General features: G+C 40.5%; 2 protein-coding genes across 2 annotated transcripts; one reads left to right on the forward strand and one right to left on the reverse strand.

Annotated features, from left to right (window-relative positions):
• Nucleotides 1–800: 800 nt before the first annotated feature.
• On the reverse strand, nucleotides 801–7,423 carry mgst2 (microsomal glutathione S-transferase 2). The gene is made up of 4 exons (XM_023277883.3): nucleotides 7,264–7,423; nucleotides 5,984–6,083; nucleotides 1,038–1,190; nucleotides 801–970 (listed from the first exon to the last, which is right to left on the reverse strand). The coding sequence occupies exons 1-4, from the start codon at nucleotides 7,322–7,324 to the stop codon at nucleotides 862–864; spliced, it is 423 nt and encodes a 140-aa protein (XP_023133651.1). The 5' UTR covers nucleotides 7,325–7,423; the 3' UTR covers nucleotides 801–861.
• A 3,225-nt stretch (nucleotides 7,424–10,648) lies between these two features.
• On the forward strand, nucleotides 10,649–20,841 carry setd7 (SET domain containing 7, histone lysine methyltransferase). The gene is made up of 8 exons (XM_023277860.2): nucleotides 10,649–10,771; nucleotides 12,160–12,289; nucleotides 13,933–14,134; nucleotides 14,969–15,158; nucleotides 17,180–17,261; nucleotides 17,660–17,777; nucleotides 19,254–19,411; nucleotides 19,981–20,841. Exons 1-8 carry the CDS (start codon nucleotides 10,732–10,734, stop codon nucleotides 20,171–20,173), a joined length of 1,113 nt encoding a protein of 370 aa, XP_023133628.2. The 5' UTR covers nucleotides 10,649–10,731; the 3' UTR covers nucleotides 20,174–20,841.
• Nucleotides 20,842–21,205: the final 364 nt, after the last annotated feature.

The raw sequence follows: 21,205 nt of genomic DNA on the forward strand, positions 1-21,205 counted from the left end.
TTCTGAGTCTGATAAATGGAGTCATTTTGATGTTTGTCGTTTAGGAATATAGAGTTTTATTTATGAACATACTATTTATAATGTCTGTCTTTTAATAGCTATAAACTAAAAGTTTATAATTAAGTTATTAAAAGACAGACATTCAAAATGTTTGTTTCATTTCTTTGTCTGCATTTTTTTTCATCCAATTACTGCAAACCCAGAGTGACATTACAGTGATTAGATTCAATATTTATAGACTTTCTGTAAACTCAACCACTTTCAGTGTCTTCTAAAGTGGTCTGTTATGGGATGGCTCCACCGTTAGTTACGACAGTTCTGGTACCGGCTAACATTAGCTCTGGTGCTAACAGCAACATGTTTTACATTGAGGTGATCAGAAAACAACCAGGCTTTTATCCAAGCTGCCATCAGGAAGATTTTTAAAAGAAAACTTTCCTCCCAATGAGCTCAAAGCGTCTCGTCTTCCTTCACTGTTCACCAAACTTTCTGACATCACTCAGTGGCTCTTCATCAGGCCTCGAAAACAGATTTTAGGTTCATTAGCGCCACCTACTGGGCTGGAGTGTTCATCAGTTACTGTGGGACAGAAATAAGAGAACTGAGAGGTGTGATTAAATACATTATTGTTTTAACACATTATTTTTTTCTGTAACTAATTGAAATTAATGCTTTAAAGTCCCAGTCCTAAAAAATATTTGTAATATGAATGACCAATGTGACTTTGTGGGGATTTTTTCTAACTTACAGCAGAGCATCATAGATAAATCTTGTGGTTTACTTGGAATCAAGCAGACAGATTTCAGTGCAAAACGATGAGCATGAAACTCTCATTTATTTGATTTGCTGGAGATACAATCTTCAGAGGTGGATGTGGAAGTACTTGTGTAGTATTCCACGCAGTACTCCGATGGACGCCAGCAGAGACAGAGTGAACAACACAGCCAGAGTCAGAATAAAACCCGGTAACCTGCGGACCAGAGAGTATTCAGTCACTGAGAAACGCTCTAAAGTCTTCATTCAGCTAAATATCTGACCTCTTCTTGGTGGACTTGACGTATCCGTTGAAGTACATCTGCCGGGCGACCATGTAGACCAGACCTCCTACAGCTGCAACCAGCTCACTGAAGAAGGTAGAGCAGCTCCACAGCACCACCAGGAAGATGGGGTAGAACTCCACACAGTTCTGACTGAAAACAGATGAACTCTGACAGTCACAGAGGCAGTTAAACAGCTCTTAATAATAATCTGTGTTTATATTATTGATTATTCTGGTTAAGCAGCAGCTGACCAGGAGAAAATGCCTGCCACACTTTATACTTCTACATTTAACGGAACTGTTTGGGAAATACTGCTTCTCTGTCTTTGTGAGAGTTAAAAGAGATAATCTGTCTGTTAGCTTCTTCTACATTCTGGACCCACCCTTAAACTACTGGTTTCCCTCCATCTAGAAACTCATAAAACCTGCCCCCAAATCCTCTAATCTAACAAGGACAAATCATAAAACCAACATTTTCTAAACTGTTTCATGAGATCCTTCTTATGAATCTGTAGAATTTAATTTACACTCCAGGTTCCATCATTGTTCCAGGGAGTTTTTTCAGGAGTTTGTTCTATTTAATTTTTACTGAATTTTTAAATTTAATTTAACCTTTATTTAACCAGGAGAGATCCCGTTGAGATTAAAAACCTCTTTTTCAAGGGAGTCCTGGCCAAGATAGGCAGCAGCAAACACAAAACACAGTTATGAAATTACACAGTTAAGACGATTAAAATACGAAAAAGAAATTTTAAAAAAACAAAAAAAAAAAAACAATAATAAGTGTACAAGCAAGTTATAAAAAACATGTGCAAGCTATGGAAATGGCCTCAAGAACTTGCAGTTTTGATTTAAAGGCACTCAAAGAGACTAATTCAGTTAATTTGAAGTCTTTCTGCAGCCTATTCCAGGCAAAAGGTGCAGAATAAACAAAAGCCTTTTTACCCAGCTCAGTACGAACATGTGGAACTGAAAGCAACAGATGATCTTGTGAGCGGAGCGAGTGAAGATCACAACTTTTCTGTGCAGTTAAGGAGCAAATGTAGGTAGGCAGAAGTCCAAGTATTGCCTTGTATATGAAAATATACCAGTGATGGGTCCTTCTGATGGCTAGCGCTGGCCATCCCACCCGAGAGTAGAACTCGCAGTGATGTTTTGACATTTTACAGTTTGTAATAAACCTCAACGAGGCGTGGTAAACAGTGTCAACCATTCGAAGACTTTGAGCAGAAGCATTCATATACAAAAGATCTCCATAATCCAACACAGACAAAAACGTTGCAGCGACAAGCCGCTTTTCTACACTAAAAGAAAAACACAGCTTGTTTCGAAAATAAAAACTAAGTTTTAGCTTCAGCTTCTTTACAAGATTTTCCACGTGGCTTAAAAGTGAGGGAGTCATCAATCCAGACACCTAAGTATTTATACACCTGAACCACCTCTATTTCATTTCCCTCTAGCGTGGACACTGAAGGAATCATTCGTGGACACTTCCTAGAGTTCGAGAACAACATTAGCTTAGTCTTGTCTGCATTGAGAACAAGTTTCAGGTGGAGTAATGAGTGCTGGACAGCAACAAAAGCTTTCTGCAGGGATTCAACAGCCTGAACAAGAGTTGATCCACAGCAGTAAATAACTGTGTCATCAGCATAAAAGTGCAAATTAGCATCTGACCCATTTATACCCAGATCATTTATATGAATAATGAATAAAAGGGGACCTAATACAGAGCCCTGTGGCACCCCCTTGTGGACATTAACATATTCAGCGCACAGACCGTCATATTTAATGCACTGAGTCCTATTACTGAGGTAGTTTGCAAACCAAGCAACTGCGTGCTCCGACAGTCCCGAATGAAGAAGTCTAAGTTTTAAAATATCATGATCAACAGTGTCAAACGCTTTCGACAGATCAATAAAAAGTGATGCACAGTGCTGTTTCTTGTCAAGAGCAACAATAATGTCATTTATCACTTTCATTGCAGCTGTGATGGTGCTGTGTTTTCTTCTGAAGCCTGATTGATATTTTGATAAAACGGCATTGGAATATAAGAATATCTTTACTTGCTCACTCACAAGAGCCTCGAGAATTTTGACCAGCACTGATAGATTAGATATTGGTCTATAATTAGTTAAAACCGCTGGGTCACCTCCTTTCAATAAAGGAAGAACAAAAGCTGATTTCCAAACCGAGGGAATTTTATTTTTTTTCACAATGAGGTTAAAAAGAACTGTAATCAGCACTGCTACAAAATCAGCTGCCAGTTTTAAAAAGTAAGGATCAATTAAATCAGGTCCAGAAGCTTTTCTGTGGTCTAAAGCTTTCAGGGCTTTATGGACTTCCTGAATGGAAAAAGGTACAAAATTAAAAGGCTCACCAGTGTACAGTGGGAGGTCTGTGCAGGGTTTCACAGAGACAGCTCCCATTGACTCAAACAAAGAGCCAGAAGATACAAAATGTTCGTTAAAACAATTTAGTACCTCCATTCTGTCATAGACAGGAACTGAATTCTTTAAGACATAAGTAGGTAAAGCCTGAGTGCTCTTGCTCACAGAAAGAGATTTAATAACCTTCCAGAATTTCTGGGGATTATTTAGGTTCTCAGTGGTGACTGATAAGTAGTATTCTGACTTCGCTTTCTTAATTAAAGAAGAGCATTTATTTCTTAGTTGTCTGAAAGCAGACCAGTCAGTGGTAGAGCCTGTTTTCCTTGCCTTGGCCCAAGTCAGGTTACGCTCATGAATAAGATCTGCCAGCTCTGGGGAGAACCAGGGGTTTTCTCACCCTTTCACCCTGTACCTCTTTAATGGAGCATGCTTATTTACAATTTGCATGAAACTGTTCCTAAAAAATGTCCAAGCCAACTCTACATCAGGGATAAGTCCTATTTTCATCCAATCAATATTGGACAAATCGTGATGAAAGGCTTGTTCATTAAAGTATTTAAGATTCCTCTTATAAATAATACGAGGTTTAGATTTAGGCACCTTCATGTTTCTAATAGCAGCTACAATACAATGGTCACTTAAGTCATTGCAGAAGACACCCAGAGATGAAGATTTATGAGGAACATTTGTCAAAATTAAATCAATCAAGGTGGCCTTCTCAGGGCTTTTATGGTTTGGCCGGGTGGGTAAATTGACCAACTGGGTAAGATTAATAGAATCACAAAAAGATTTTAAATCATCAGAAACTGATTTAAGCCAGTCCCAGTTCAGATCACCAGCTAGAACAAGTTCACTATAATTAAGTCTGGATAAAAGATGCTTTAAAGATAGTAATGCGTCCTTGGAGGCAGATGGAGGCCTGTAGCATCCAACAACAGTTATGCAAAGGCCTTTAAAAATTTCCACATTCAATGCCAAAAATTCCAGTTGTTTGCAAATGGACTCAGACAGAACTATTGAGGCTTCAAATCTTGATTTAACATAAATAGCAACACCTCCACCTTTCTTAGGCCTGTCAGACCGATAAACATTGTATCCATTTATGTTAATATCTTTATCGGTAATAGATTTGGTAAGCCAAGTTTCAGAAATTACAACAATATCTGCATCTGTTGATTTAACCCAAATCTTAACCATGTCCATTTTGGATAACAAGCTACGCACATTAAGATGAACTATTTTAAGACCAGACAAGGATTTAAAATCAGATGGTGTCTGGATACCCTGCAACTCCGGACCAGGGTTAGGCTGCACATTACCAGATAACAGTAATAATAAGACAATCAACAATCTCTGCCTTGTAACATTACAAAATGATTCAGACATTGGATATGTTGAAACCATGCAAGATCTATCACGGGATGTGATGTAATTATACAAAGCTAGAAGGCTTTGAAGTTGAGGTAAGACTCTGGGTAGGTCAGATGATAAGTTTATGTCCTGTGCCAAATGGATTGGTGGTTGCATAGGTTGTAAGGCAGCGATGGCACAGGTGCATCCATGAGCAACGTCCCACAGGTTGAACACATTATTAGATGTACTCACCCAGGAGCAGCCATTGCCCCCCAAGTCCCAAACAATTAATAAACTGAATAAAGTCACAAGAAATGCCATTTTCCAAAACTCTTAGCACTTATCAGTGTAGAATGAAAAGATATCAGCAAGTTGCTCAAGCTCAAGCTCCAGAGTAGTGGAAAAGGCTTCAGCAACCAGTACAGGCCTCGGTGTAGCATGGAAGATGTCAGCAAACTGCAGGTGTCAGAAGGGTGAAGAAATCCTCAGTATGATACCATAGGCTTCAGCATAGAGTGGATGGTTTCAGTACACAACACAGCCAAAATAGCCTGTATAGCTGAATAGGTGCTGAGGTTCCAAGCTAGAAGCAAACCATACTGCAGCAGGAGATGGGTCTCTGTGTTGCTGACTTTCTGTATATCCTGTTCCGGTGATGTTGTCACAGTTCTAGGCTGAGGATGAGCCACTCTGCAGCTGAATCCCTGGGTCTCCAGTTAGCTCCAACAAGAGGACAGGCTTCAGAGCACATGGAGCAGTTCAGAATCCTCAGTGCAGCTCACAAAATGAGCAGGTTAAAAAGGCCAAATCCCCCAAAAATTGTGAATTACTTAAAACATGTTAATAAAACAGGAACAAAAAAACCTTTTTCAAAAATAAGAAGGGCACTAAAAGCCATAAAATACCTAAAAAAGACAAACACTGAGCAGACAAAAGGGACATGCTGCCATCTTGGATTCTGACTCCTCCAATGAAAACATAAAACTACATTAAGTATGTCAATGCTGAGAAACAAAGATAATAATTCATTCAGAACAAACAAAATCCTGAGATAGTTTCAGACAGCGTTTCTCTGAGCAAGACTCTATAGTCTACTGATCTTTAGGAAATGTCCCAAAAGTTGAAACTATTTTTTGACTCTAAAAGGATCATAATCCGTCTAAACGGACACGTGGATCTTATTATCGTATTTCTGTTTTCTTACTGTGCACGGAAAGTCCTCTCAAACTCTGGAGGTCCAGTGACCACAGGAGGCATGATCTTCAGAGCGATCCTGGACCATCCGACCCGCCGGGCCAGGTATCCTGAGGAGACAGTGGTGGGACGGTTGGTTTCTGAGATCCTTCAGTTTAAAGAATATCAGATGAAACAGCCAGACTTCCACTTTCTGCCCAGTTAGGCTCTACGTTCAAGAATAACTGGATAAAATAACCACTTTATCACCAGTCTACACTAAATAATACATCCATCCATCCATCATCCATCCATCATCCATCCATCATCCATCATCTATCATCCTTCCATCATCCAGCCATCATCCATCATCCATCATCCATCCATCATCTATCATCCATCCATCATCCATCCATCCATCCATCATCCATCCATCATCCACCATCCATCATCCATCATCCATCCATCATCCATCTATCATCCATCATCCACCATCCATCATCCAGCCATCATCTATACACCGCTCAATCCTCATTAGGGTCCTGGAGTCAGTCCCAGCTGACTGGGGGGTGAAGGTTCACCTGGACAGGTAACAGTCTATCACAGGGACACTAAATAAAGAATAATAAAAAGTGATAGTGTTTTTAAAAGTATTTCCAGATTCATTAAAAATCAAAAACTGAAATCTTTTGAAGCCAGAGATCACCTCCACACAGTTTAAGTCTGGTCTGATATTAGCTGATTCATTTCCAACACTGAGATATACTTTTATTATTGTTCCTACTTGGCACTGCATTGTCTCTTGTCATGTAATCTTGTTGTCTGATCAATATACGGCTAAAGGCACGTCCTTCTGGATAAATAAAGTCTTATCTTACAGATATAGAGCCGTAGAAGGTCTAGTCAGTCCTGGATGATTGAGTTATCTCCTGTTCACTGAGTAAAAGTTGTTTTCATGGGATTGCAGTCAATTTAGGTGCAGGACCAGAGGCATCTGTCGGCACTACCATTGTCTTTTTGAACAGTATTATCTGATGTCTGTTAAGCTATTTGCAGTGTGTGGTGAACATTTTCTGAAGAGACTGTGGATATTCAAGCAGGATTTCTGTTATAAGATGTTCATGTAGAAAAATCTCCAAACTGCTGAAATCTCAGAGACTTCATCTGTGATTTGTTGATCACTGACTGCATGAAAAGCCAGAATCTTGCCTCCTGTTGCTACAGAACATATTCCCATGTTCTCCTACAGTAGTACTGGGACCAACAGTACTGGAATGTGTTTCACTGAATAACAGAACCAACTGGACTCACCCATGTGTGTCGCCGACATCAGGGTCACTGCAGCCACCAGGAAAGGGCCGTCAGATGCCATCGCTCTGCTGAACAGCTCTAACCCTCCTCACAGTTCTCTCCCAGAACAAAGTCTGCTTTACATAACAAGCTGCAGCTACTTCCTGCTGGAAACTCATCCCACAACAAGCAGCGTCATGTTCCTGCTGCTGAAGCCCTGCCTCTCTGACTTGAGCAACACCAGGAGACAAAACAGCAAATAAAGGGACTAAAACATCTGGAATCATATGTCCAGGTGTGTTTCTGTGTTTACAGCACTGAAGGTTCTCAGCTGTATGACAAAACAGATTGTTCTGAAGAATATGAGGACTTCACATTTCCATATGTGTTGTGTTAGTAGATCATTGAAACAACATCCGGCTTCATGCTCACAGACTGTCTATAAAGATATACATATTTATATTCAGTCTATGGCTCATACATGTTCACAGTGCAGTGACTGTCCTCTCGTGGCTGCAGGAAATCAGGTGAGTAGTTTAAGAACCTTGTCTGTCAGGAAGACGTTGGACTTGATGGAAACGTTGACAGAAATGCTGACAGAAATGTTGACTTTCTGTTCTTTCGTTGTTTCAAACTAAAAGTCTGCATTTCTTCTTTGAACCAGTTGCTTCTTTCCTGCTTCTATATTTTTGTAACCATGACATCCTCAACAAAGCACTGATTTCAACCCAAACATGATATTTTCCCTAAACTGAGCTGCTTTTGTGCTGGAATGTGACCAAAACTTCAACAAAGTATTTAGTGGGTTTATTTTCAGCTGTGATTTCTGAGTGATTCTGACACAAAAATACATTTTGAGCAGGAGGAAATAATCAGATGCAACTAAAAACTGTGCCAGATGTCTTTTCTTTACTGTAAATCTCTGCTGTGAGGAATTCATCCTGACTGTTGAACTTTCTTATTAATAACCATCATGATTTCTGACAACGGAGAAGGTCTTCCATTCATTAGATTATTAGATCTCTGCAGGAGGACAGTGTTTCCTGATTTGCTCTCACTGAACAGAGAACATTTTGATAGTATAAAAATATATTAAATCTGTGTCAGGCCTGCCTCTGCAGGCTCTGGCTAGGGCCCCTCCTTCCCTTTGTGTGTGTTTCCTTTTTAGGAACGTCGTCACACGTTCCTAAAAGAGCCGGCGGCGGCAGGTGTGGGCAGGTGTGGGCGATCTCCATCAGGGTCATCAGCAGAAGTGGGAGCAGATGTTGCAGAGCCTATTAATACACTTCTCCCTCACTATATAACCAGACTCTACCATTCTGTCAACGCCGGATGTAAAAACGTGTAGTTAGCGCTAACCCAGTTATTCTTAAGAACTCCAGTAGCGTGTTTCTGTTCTCCTCTCAGCCTGGACTGCCTTCCGTTTGAGTTCATCTATCTCCTGGTTTCGGATTCACCACCGGTCCCTCTCACCTTCTGGACAAGTCACCTGGTTCATCTCCAACCTTTTCCGCCGCCATCCTCCGACCAGCTCCGGCTTCAGCCCTCACCTGCCGCCTGTGCAGCAGACACACGTCCGTTCCACCTTCGAGCCTCTGCCACCCCGTTTCCTAGTTGCCAGCTGGGAACCAGTCTGAGTAGTCTCAGTTTGGGTTTTCTGGTTTATAGGTCTGGTAGAGAGTAATAACTATTGTAGTCCTTAGTTGTGGAGTTCTTGCTCGTAGTTGTAGTCATTGTAGCCGTGGTTTACGGAGTTTCTAACTTGTTTAAAATATCTGTTTTAGTATCTGAGAATCAGGTTTGTTGCGTATTTTTCTTACTATAGAAATCTTGAGTTTTTAGCGGTTGTTTGGTCCAGCCTCTCAGGAGTTAGATTAGAGTGAGCGTTAAAGCGCTTTTGCTTCATAGTAGTCTTTTTTTTTTTTTTTTTTTTTTTTTTTTTTTTTTGCACTTCTTCGATCTTGGTGTAGATCCTCTGAGTCTTGAGTTATTCTAGTTTCCCTGTATTCTTCTCCTGCCCAGGTATTACCTGCTGTGGGTCAGCTATAACTTACTTTTAGGCTTGTTTAATCCGTCAGCCACTAGAGGCATTGCTGAGTTTTAGTTGTCTAGTAGTTCCGGTTATTTCCAGCTTTGAGTTCAATCAGGATTTGTAGTTCTATAAGCTTTTGTTGTTGTAAATAAACGTTTATTTGCTGCAACTGCCTGACTCAATCTCCTTCCTGCACCTGAGCCTGAACCTGAAAAGCCTAACAGAGACTCATTTAGCTCCAGACGACCACACGGCTGGAACACATCAGTAAATATTCAACAAAATGGGTCATTCCATCTGAGATCATCCAAAATATGGGTATTTATAGGAATATTTCTGAAATGTTAGCTTCACATATGAATTATTTTATGAGAAACATTTTTTTAATTGCCCCACATTCAACACGTGTTTTCACATTTTGAAATTTAAGGCAGAGATAAAAGCCTAATATATTAAAACGTATATTTTTTTTATTTTTTGGAGAACTGTGTGGAAACCCTGCCCAAATGCATAGATTTGTTAGGATATGTTGATTTTTTTTTTTTTTTTTCTGGTGGAGAATTCTGGCCATGACAAATATTTAACAGTAATCTGATTGTGTGAGCAAGACTTCAGTGGAAAATTCAATATATATATATGTAACAGGGTCAATTATACAGTGATATATAAGTGTGTGTATATAGAATATGTTGTACATTAGTTATTGTGATAATTACACAAAATCTGTGTCTGTGGGTTTGTTTGTTTGTGTGACAGGAACACACCGGTCACATATATAATAATGTAACAGTCCATGTGAAAATAGGACATAAACCCAAATAAAAGACGTTGGTTCGGTTGTATTTGGAGAAGCATTTTCAGTTCCAGATCCAGAACCTTTGGGTCAGGCTGTTCATCAATAGTTCTGTTTTGGTCAAACTTGAAATGAAAGTTCAGCTAAAATAAAAATCTTTTAAATTTTTCTACGCATTTCTTATTAAAGTGTTCTATATGTTTAATGTACTACTATGACATGCAGCTATACATGCTTCAGTAAACTACAGATTCTGAATCAGTGTCATCATGAGAAATATCAGCGAAAGTTTCAGGTTTTTATCTTTTGCTGTTCCTGAGATATTGTTGTCCAATAAATACATACATAAATATAAACTTACTGAAAGTGGGTCAACAGTTTAAAAAGTATTTGATAAAATAATTTCACAGATGTCATTTTAAATATCCAGAGTCTGTGAGGAAAAGTTTTAGTTTCCTGATGATGTCTGGATAACCAGATAGGAAACATATTTCTGTATTTCTATATTTCTATATTTATGTTTATATATTTATGTTTATATATTTATATTGTGTTTATATATTTATATTATGTTCCTACAGCGTGTGGGTGGGCCCGGTCACCAGGACTCAGATCCGTTCCGGTCGGAACCGATCCCGGAGGTGTGGTCCCCGGCAGCAGCAGCATGGACAGCGACGATGAGACGGTGGAGGAGGTGGTGGAAGGTTTGTACCATAGATATACATTTCTGTCTTTCTGCCAGCATCCTGGAAACGGCGACATTCCGTGAGTTAGGATCACTTTTATTCGGAGTTTCGGAGTTTCGGAGGTTCCGGTTCCATAAATCCTCCCCAAGTCAGACCGTCGCTGGGCCGCTGGGTGGCTGGAGAGCCTCGGGCTGGATTTAAGCAGGTATCCGCTGGACAGGCGAGTGGAAGCGGCCTATGAGCTCTCAGAGTCCCGCTGGAGGTTCCCGACCAGATATGAAAAATAAAAATATAAAATAATGTAAATAAAATGTTTAATCCACAGACTGAGACATTATTCATCATATTCAGCAATCTGAGAAGCTGTGACTGGTTTATTTAGAAGCTGTGACTGGTTTATTTAGAAGCTGTGACTGGTTTATTTAGAAGCTGTTACTGGTTTATTTAGAAGCTGTGACTGGTTTATTTAGAAGCTGTGACTGGTTTATTTAGAAGCTGTGACTGGTTTATTTAGAAGCTGTGACTGGTTTATTTAGAAGCTGTTACTGGTTTATTTAGAAGCTGTGACTGGTTTATTTAGAAGCTGTTGCTGGTTTATTTAGAAGCTGTGACTGGTTTATTTAGAAGCTGTGACTGGTTTATTTAGAAGCTGTGACTGGTTTATTTAGAAGCTGTTACTGGTTTATTTAGAAGCTGTGACTGGTTTATTTAGAAGCTGTGACTGGTTTATTTAGAAGCTGTGACTGGTTTATTTAGAAGCTGTGACTGGTTTATTTAGAAGCTGTTGCTGGTTTATTTAGAAGCTGTGACTGGTTTATTTAGAAGCTGTGACTGGTTTATTTAGAAGCTGTGACTGGTTTATTTAGAAGCTGTGACTGGTTTATTTAGAAGCTGTAACTGGTTTATTTAGAAGCTGTTGCTGGTTTATTTAGAAGCTGTGACTGGTTTATTTAGAAGCTGTAACTGGTTTATTTAGAAGCTATTGCTGGTTTATTTAGAAGCTGCGACTGGTTTATTTATCTCATTTCGTGGCTGTTTGAGGAGAGGCTGATCTTTAGATGAAACTGGAGTTTCCTGCTGAGCTAACCGGCGGTAGAAGGTCGTTAAATCACTGAACGTCGTGTGTAATTTTCTGAATTATTTCCTGAAGACTCTTCTGACCCTTTAAACCATAGATATATATCGAAGATCTTATTATTATTCATATCTATGCTTTAAACCTGTTTTCTGTGCAGGACGACGTCTTTGTTTTGGATTGGAAGAAGAGGTTAAAAACTTTAATAAACCGAGTTAATGGAAGAAAAAAGAATGAATGAATGAGTGAATGATAGAATAAATGAATGAATAGGTGAATAGCCATTGGGTGTCTGTGGTCGTTCTCTCAGATTTGTTTCTCTGTTCTTCAGGTCCGCTGGATGATGACGGTCAGCCTCATGGTTTCTGCACGGTGACCTACTCATCCAGCGATCGATTCGAAGGACACTTCAGCCACGGAGAGAAGAATGGGAAGGGAAAGTTCTTCTTCTTCGATGGAAGGTACTTTAAAGATGAGGCAGTAAAGTCTGCATTCATAAAGCATTCAGAGTGCTGGACCACAGGCAGGAGAACATCTGATGTTTCCACAATGAATCAGATATTCTGACGGCTTTCACACGTCAGACGAGGATCACGGTTAAATGACAAGAAGTCTTCTTATCCAGATGTTTCCACTGAAGAATGCAGTGTTTCCTGTACATTCATTTAGGAGCGGCGGGCCCCATTCCTAAATCCTAGCCGCCACTCCTTCAAATTTCTTTTTTTTTTTTTTTTTTTTTTTTTTTTTTTTTGTTATTGTCGCTAACCCTCCACCGCCGCATGTCTCCACCTTCACAGCAGAGCTCTGCACTGTGTCGGGTACTTGCGAGTACTAAGGTAAACTAAAGGTAACTATCCTGCTCAGTATCTCCTCTCTGATATGTCGGGTTAATACGTAGACCGTGTAGTCTGTGGGTTAACACGACGTTAATTATTTGCCAGAGCGCGGCTTTGAAAGTGACGTCACGTCCAGCATCCAGGCAGCAGGTCAGAGAGTCAGAGGAGTGACGTCTTGGAAAATAGAGCAGTAACTTACCAGAGAAAAGTTATTAGCTGAAGACAACTCATAATAGATTCTACAAGTTAAACAGACATTCTCTAAATATTGATGTCCAGCTAACGCTACGTAGCTTATCAGTAGCTTCAGTTCATTGGACCCGGTGCCAACTCAGTGTCGCTAACGTGAGTAAACTATTGATAGCATTAAGCTAATAGCTACACTCCATGGTCTATCTGTTGACTGCATTTTCAGATGAGCTTCTTCAAATATTTTATTTATTTTTTATTTTTACATTCAGCCTTTAAAAGTCATTTCCAACTGGCCTTTCAATAAACAGGTTGTACAAGTAAAATCTGCAGTCAGGTGCCATTTGTTTACGTTGCTGCTGCTGAAATAAATCCTGGAGGAAACACTGAGTATGTGTAGAACATCAGCGGCTAACAGGAAGTAGAGGATTGTTTTCTGATGATGAGATCAAGACGGCAGAGTTTATGACTGTAGAAACGAAGCTCAGATAGATAGATTGATAGACTATAGATAGATAGATAGATAGATAGATAGATAGATAGATAGATAGGTAGACTATAGATAGATGGATAGATAGACCATAGATAGATAGACAGATAGCTAGACTATAGATCTATAAATAGATAGAGGGGACTATTGGTTGGGTTGCTGTAAACAGAGAGGATTAACGCTCTGCTGGTGTCTTGGTAATTCCTGGTTTTTTTAGTTTCCAAAGAGAAGCTGAGGTGAGTTCTGTGGATGTTCTTGGAGGTGAGGAGGTAAACCAGATGCTGCAGGTAGATTCTCATCATTCATGGTTTTCTCTTTAAAACTCCAAACATACAGTAATGTGTAGAACTGACCTCAGGGTTTTACTGGAGGCTCAGTTCTAATTAATTCTGCAGACAGCAGAAAATGCTGAAACACCTGTAATCTAACCTGTCTCAGTCATTCATGCAGCTCCTGAGGATGATTCAGTACAACAATAAATACAGTAAGCCTTCTGTTTCTCAGAGTGTTTCCTCCTAAGTCCTCCTCTGATGAAGCTCTCCTTGAAGTGGTTGAAGGTAAAGTTCATGTGGTGTGTCTTCTCCTTCAGTGCGTTGGAGGGCTTCTACGTGGACGACGCCCTGCAGGGTCAGGCAGTTTACACGTATGAAGACGGGAGCGTCCTCAACGGGACGTATATGGACGGCGAGCTGAACGGTCCTGCTCAGGAGCTGGATGGAGAAGGTCGGCTGGTGTTCAAGGGCCAGTACAAAGACAACAGCCGCTGTGGGGAATGCTGGGTCTACTACCCTGTGAGTCGCTTCAGGGTTTATCTCCTGGGTTATTTTATTTTTTTTATTTAGCCTTTATTTAACCAGGTCAGTCCTGTTGAGATACTGTGAGCTCTTTTTCAAGAGAAGCCAAGACAGCAGCCTGAGAAACATTAAAATAGCAACCATCAAAACAGACAACACCAGCTCACTCAACAGAATAAATCAAATACATGCTAGATTAAAGCACAGGATGAAGAGTTTACATTAAAACAACAAGTGTGAAAAGTAGCTGCTGCTAGATCCTTCATACGGTTTTAAACGTTCCAGTGATGAGATCCTTCAGATTCAGTGTTCTGCAGTGAGATCCAGGCAGCAGGTGCAGAGTACTTAAAACAGTGTTTGCCTAATTCAGAATGCACCTTAGGCATGTTTAACAAGTATAAATCACTGGAACATAAGCAGTAATAGCTGTGGGTTCTGGAAATGCAGTCACATAAATAACGTGGAAGTAGACCTGGGATTGTTTTATAAATAAAAGAGTACCAGTGGATCAGAGAAGACCGTTCAGCTCCATCATATCAGGAGCAGTGGGGAGTGAGAGCTCTAAACCCGTGATGAACCTGAAGGCATCATGATACACAGAATCCAGAGATTTAAACAGTTCTCTGAGGCGTTCGTGTATAAAAGGTCGCTGTAGTCAAGCACAGGGAGAAAAGTGGCAGAAACCAACTCTTACCTGGCAGCAAAAGAAAAACAAGAAGAACCCCAGTTTCAGCCCTGATCTGGTTTATCAGAATGAACAGCAAAGCGTTAGTCCGTGTGGTTAACACTGTGGTGTGTATTATGGTGTGTACTGTGTGTACTATGGTCCAGGACGGAGGCTGTGTGTTTGGACGGGTGAATGAGGACGGGGAGATGACCGGGGACTCGGTGGCCTACGTCTACCCAGACAGACAGACGGCTCTCTATGGAAGCTTCGTGGACGGAGAGCTGATTGAAGCTCGTCTGGCCACCCTGATCTCCAGCCAGACTGGAAGACCTCGCTTCGACATCACAGCCAACAGTAGGTGATGAGGGAACGTCCTTCAGGCTCAGACTTTCTGCTGCATAAGTTCAGGGAGATATTCAGGATCATCTCCTTTCCTAGCACTGTTGGATCAGATGTCTTCACTAAGAAGTTCAACAGAACCAGAAGATGTTCCAGTGTTTCCTCCAGGATTTATTTCAGCAGCAGCAATGTAAACAAATGGCACCTGACTGCAGATTTTACTTGTACAACCTGTTTATTGAAAGGCCAGTTGGAAATGACTTTTAAAGGCTGAATGTAAAAACAAAAAAATTAAATAAATAAAATATTTGAAGAAGCTCATCTGAAAATGCAGTCAACAGATAGACCATGGAGTGTAGCTATTAGCTTAATGCTATCAATAGTTTACTCACATTAGCGACACTGAGTTGGCACCGGGTCCAATGAACTGAAGCTACTGATAAGCTACGTAACGTTAGCTGGACATCAATATTTAGAGAATGTCTGTTTAACTTGTAGAATCTATTATGAGTTGTCTTCAGCTAATAACTTTTCTCTGGTAAGTTACTGCTCTATTTTCCAAGACGTCACTCCTCTGACTCTCTGACCTGCTGCCTGGATGCTGGACGTGACGTCACTTTCAAGGAGTAGTTAACGTCGTATTATATGGAATCACTTTAGATATTTTTAGGACTTTTTTGGAAGATTTTTACTCATTTTTGAAAATATTTACAAGAATTTTCTTGCCAAATTTGGTGATTTAAAAAAAAAAAAAAAAACTTTTAAGGAAAACCTTTTAGGAATTATTGGAATTTTCTTCCTGAAGGTTTTGCAAGTTTTCAGAAATTTGGGGATTTTTTTTGCTGAAATTTGCATTTTTTTTTCAGACAAGGGAACAATATTTTTTGGTGCCTGTAAATGAAGATATCAGGAGGGTTAAACTAATATCTACATGATGTAGCAGCTGACTGCATTTTCAGATGAACTTGTTCAAATATTTCTCAAAGAAGGGAAAGACACCTAATGAAGATGAAGCTAGTCAGCTATCATCAGCCTTTTACTGATTCATAAATGATGATGGTTTGGTAAAAATTAATCAGATGTGATGTGAGTGTAAATGAGCTAACGTTGATGTTTTATGTAATCATATAATACTAGTATCATTAGACAGGGAGGAGCAGGAGAGAGGGATGAGAGTAGAGGAGAGAATCCTAGAGGGAAGTCCAGACTATCAGGCTGGGAATTGAACAACAGATCCTCAGAGCTCTTCTATAAAAACTCAGAAAAATTCATAGTTCTGAGTCTGGGTTCAAACTTTACCTCTGATTCTACAGCCCCATCAAGAAACTAGTAGTTACCGGTATTGTTTTTATTTTTAATTATTTAATTTTATTGTTATATTTATTTTCTATTTTTACATTCAGCCTTTAAAAGCTATTTTCAGCAGGCCGTTCAATAAATAAGTTGCAAAAGTAAAATCTGCAGTAAAGTGTTTACGTCTCCACTGCTGCAAAAACCCTGGAGGAAACACTGAGGCTGTTTAAAAATGATCAGAGTAGAACCTGAAAACAAAGCAAGGAGTTAAAAATATAAAGGAGACTAAGAACAGCTGCAGCAGGAAGGAAAATGTAGAATTAATACGTCTGTTCATATAATCTGGTCAGCTTTAGCTTTATTAGAATTAATTCAGTTTAATTATTATCTGTAGAACTAAATTACAGCTGGAGTCCTTTTCTGCTGCTCACAGAACCTAAATCTGAATAAATAATCTGTAAAAATGGGACTGTTTTCCTAACGATGGGTTCAGTAATCTCTCATTCCGTCTCCTAATAAAGCTGAGACACATTACTGCAGTTAGTCTCAGAGTGAATCTGTAAAAACCCCACATGATGTTAGAACAGAGGCTGTGATGTTTGTGTTTTCTCAGCAGAACGGGTGTTTAGTCGCTGTCCGAAATGACTGATGTGTTTATATGGAATCTAATCAAATGTAATGAGCTGAAACTAGATGTAATCTGATTACTGCTGGACAGTAACAGGACAGCCTCTGTTTTTCAGGTCCAGTTTACTCATACGACAAATCCACATCCAGCTGTATCGCCACCCACCTGCTGCTTCCTGACCCCTATGAGAACCAGAGGTACGACACAAAACCTTCAGCCTCTTCCAGGACGGCACACCTTTCATTAATCTGTCAGCACCACGTCTGAATCATCAGGTCATGGAACTCACTGCTGATCTCTGAGGTCAGACTGAAGAACGTTTCACCTTCAGAGCAGCACAAAGCTGAGCTCCATCCCAGCATGGACACAATCAGTACCAAGAGAAGGATTTCTGATGTTTCAGCTGCAGTGTTAGTCCAAAACATCCCAGAGCCTCATTCCACAGTTAGCTGCCTTTAATCAGCTGCTGTAGTGAGTTTCTAGTCCCTGGTGTTTGGTGTTAGTGGTGTTTCTCTGCTTCCAGCTGTGTTAATCTGACGTCTGACTAGAACAGGCCACTGATGATCCAGATCTGAAGCTTCTTTCTGTCTCTCAGGGTGTTTGTGGCTGACTCGATGATCCGAGGAGCCGGTCAGGGTCTGTTCGCCAAGATGGACGCTGAGGCTGACGCTGTGATGTCATTTTATAATGGAGTACGCATCACACACTCTGAGGTATGACATCACCAATCCTAATCAATTCCAGGGCAGGACTTTATGCATCCTTTTTCATTTAAATGTGGTTTTAGGTTCAAACACGTCTGGCTGAATTACTCCCAGGTCCACTATCAGACATTCTACAGCAGGGGTGTCCAACATGCGACCTGCGGGCAAAAAGTGGCCCCCCCAGAGGGTCCGATCCGGCCCTCCAGAGGGTCGGATCCGGTCCTCTGGAGGGTCGGATCCGGTCCTCCAGAGGGTCTGGTCCTCCAGAGGGTCCGGTCCTCCAGAGGGTCCGGTCCTCCAGAGGGTCCAATCAGGTCCTCAAAGTGTAAAAATTCCAGAGAAGACATTAACTGCAGATTATAAATTAGTAAAACTAAATTTAAAATAATTTCTAGACCATGACAAGCTGTTTGGATCAGAAAGTAAAATACTAGATTGTTCTTTTGTTGTTTTGTTTCTTGTTTCTGTTGTTTTGTTTCCTTTCTGTCTCGTTTGTGTTTTTTGTATACTTCTTTGTCGTTTTGTTTCTTGCTTTTGTCATTTTTTTGTCTTGTTTTTGTCATTTGTCCATCTTTTTGTGGCTTTGTAACTTTTTGTCTCATTCTTTGTCTCTTTTTTGTTTTATTTTGTGTTGTTTGTCCATTTTTTGTCGTTTTATCACTTGTTGTTTTGTGTCTCATTTTTGTAATATTTTGTCTTGTTTTTTTGTCTGATTTTTGTGGTTCTGATCCTCCAGTAAATCTTCTGTGGTTCAGTTCCAGGTGACTAAATGTTGTGTTCCTTTGTCGACACTCTGTGATCTGGAAGTTGTAATGTGGAAATGATAAACTGAGGCTGAATGTTGATGAAACTGAATTTATTTTTCTTCATAAATTTCAGGTTGTTCATGATGTTTAGTGAAAAGATAATTCCTTAAATGTGAACATTTCTGCACTAAAACAAAGGAACCATCAGGAGTTGTGGTTATTTACAGGTTATTCTGCTGTGGTTTTACTGGTTGTACTGAAGATCAGACTGGACTGGATGTGGAACCTGGACTAAGATGGACTCTCCTGATAGAACCTGTTCTCAGTTTGTTCTCTCTGTCAGATTTTGAGCTTGTTTTTGTTCATCCAGCTGTGATAAAGATGCAGATGTTCCCTTCATGTGTAAAACTGCTACCAGAGTTTTTAGTGTATAAATCAACAGATCAGCCAGATTATAAATTCATGGTTGTCAGAGACTCACGAGTTCTTAAAATAGCCTAAACTCATCTTTGAGATTTGTGAGTTTTACAGTGACTTTATTCTCAGTGAGTATTTCCCAGCAGACCAGATTATCTCCCCAGTGATCCCAGTGATGCTGCTGGTTGGTCGGGTTAGCAGCTCCTCATCGGTGGATGAACATGAAGCATCTCCAGCGTTTAGTTTTAGCTGAAGGTTCTGTTGGTGGAGTTTCCAGCCCAGCCAGAGGGTTTATCTCACATGTCTGTTTTTTTGGATTCAGGTGGACGGCCGAGACTGGGCGCTGAATGGAAACACCATCTCCCTGGACGAGGACACCGTGATCGATGTCCCTCAGCCGTTTGACCAGGAGGACCGATACTGTGCATCTCTAGGCCACAAGGCCAACCACTCCTTCACCCCCAACTGCAAATACGACCCGTGAGTTCAAACATCCCTCCACCAGCTGATCAGATCTGTCTGTTCACTCAGATCAGATTTATGAAGCGTTAGTCTGATGGACGTTCAGCAGCAGGAAGCTTTGATGGAAGGCTGACAGATGAATCCAGCTGATGCAGCGTTAGGGCTGGACTCATGGTTGCTCTGCTCACTTCCATATTCAGCATTTTTCTGATAGAATCATTTTTAAAGTGATTTACAATTCAGTTAAACTGATTTAAAAATGCCCTACTGTTGCTCTATCTGTCCTCTGGTGTCCAGCAGTGATCTACCTCTAACCCACAGCTACTGACTGTCACATTTCCATTTATTTTCCATTTAACACGGTTAAAGCGTCTCCACTGGGCTTCAGTCTAGAATCTTTAATAGTTTCTCGTTTCTTCTACTATTTAATTCTAGTGAGGTTAGCCTTAAAGCTGCCAGACAGCTCTTCATGAATGTGTTGCTTTTGTTCTGTGGTTCATACGTAACGTTTCAGCTCCCAACATTCTCTCCAGCTCATGAGGAATGCATCGTGAAGTTTAAAACGTTTCCGTCTTGGCCTTGTGCAGGTTTGTCCATCCACGTTTTGGCCACATCAAGTGCATCCGAACCCTGAGGGCTGTGCACAAAGACGAGGAGCTGACGGTCGCCTACGGTTACGACCACGAGCCGACAGGAAAGAACGGCCCGGAGGCTCCTGATTGGTACAAGCAGGAGCTGGAGGCGTTCCAGCAGAGACGGGCGGCTCCCACCGGCCAATGAGAACACAGGACAATGAAACCCCGCCTCTACCTGTGCTGCCACCTTAAAGACTCCTGGAGCTTCGTCACAGCTGCAAACCCTCACTGTTATATCTGAGAAGTTGTTCTTAATGTGGCGTTTAAATGGAATACTGTTGGTAATTCAGGATGAATTTGGGCCAAAGCAACACAAGAACTATGCAAAAACCAAATGATGTTAGAGGAGACATGTCTGGACGTCCCACTGTCCTCCCACTCAATGTTCCAAGTGCTTCGACATTTCGGATAGGACTCAGACTCTTAGCGTTTCTTTCTGTTTACTGTATCTGTTTAACTGCAGATAACCTACCAGGGCTTCCCTCACTGTCTGGACAGGACAGTGTTTGTGTTTAAACTGTCGAGCTTCAGATATACTTGAATTTCGCTGGTCTGATCCATAAGTCTAAGTAAAATCTAACTTTATAGACCTGTTCACTTAAACACATTGAAACATATAGTCCAGCCGTGTCCTTATATATAGACTAATTTATTTAAAGTGTTGACTCCATGTGATTTCTAACTGAAAGACTCTGGGACAAAACAGTGGAAGATCTACACTACAGGTAAACTGTGAGCGTGTTCTGCTTTTCTAACCTAATAATCAGTGTTCACATCCTGTCAAAAATAAAAGACCAAATGTCGAAAAATCAATGCATATGCCTTGTTTTATCTTTTGATGGAAGTAGTTTGTATTTCTGCAGATTAAAAGTCAGAAAAACCCTGCATTGATCAAAAACTAAAATCTTTATTTTATAGAGTGACTTTACAGGGGAAATAAAAGTGCGTGCTTTTAGAAATGGCAGTGCCAAAATATATTAGGAACAACGTTCCCTCTAAGCTGCGCTCGTGCGCAATTGTGCACTGCTGACACGGTCTCCGTGCACAGAAAATCTGCGCTGCGCACAAAAAAAACCCCCTCCAACCTAAATTGTAAATAATTCTGTGCTATTTTTCATTGTGAGTCAGTGAGTGACCGGTGACTGGCTGCTCCAGCCAATGATGCGATTCACAGACG

This window comes from Amphiprion ocellaris, chromosome 13 (genome assembly GCF_022539595.1).
Source record: "Amphiprion ocellaris isolate individual 3 ecotype Okinawa chromosome 13, ASM2253959v1, whole genome shotgun sequence".
Classification (NCBI taxonomy): domain Eukaryota; kingdom Metazoa; phylum Chordata; class Actinopteri; family Pomacentridae; genus Amphiprion; species Amphiprion ocellaris.

What these genes read in the sequence shown, in the direction of transcription:
- mgst2 (XM_023277883.3), bottom strand. Translation starts at nt 7,324, where the DNA reads ATGGCATCTGACGGCCCTTTCCTGGTGGCTGCAGTGACCCTGATGTCG. An exon ending in GATGTCGGCGACACACATGG is followed by an intron (nt 6,084 to 7,263) that starts GTGAGTCCAGTT and finishes CTGTCTCCTCAG; the next exon opens with GATACCTGGCCCGGCGGGTC. An exon ending in GAGAGGACTTTCCGTGCACA is followed by an intron (nt 1,191 to 5,983) that starts GTAAGAAAACAG and finishes ATCTGTTTTCAG; the next exon opens with TCAGAACTGTGTGGAGTTCT.
- setd7 (XM_023277860.2), top strand. Translation starts at nt 10,732, where the DNA reads ATGGACAGCGACGATGAGACGGTGGAGGAGGTGGTGGAAG. An exon ending in TTCTTCTTCTTCGATGGAAG is followed by an intron (nt 12,290 to 13,932) that starts GTACTTTAAAGA and finishes CTTCTCCTTCAG; the next exon opens with TGCGTTGGAGGGCTTCTACG. An exon ending in CTTCGACATCACAGCCAACA is followed by an intron (nt 15,159 to 17,179) that starts GTAGGTGATGAG and finishes TCTGTTTTTCAG; the next exon opens with GTCCAGTTTACTCATACGAC.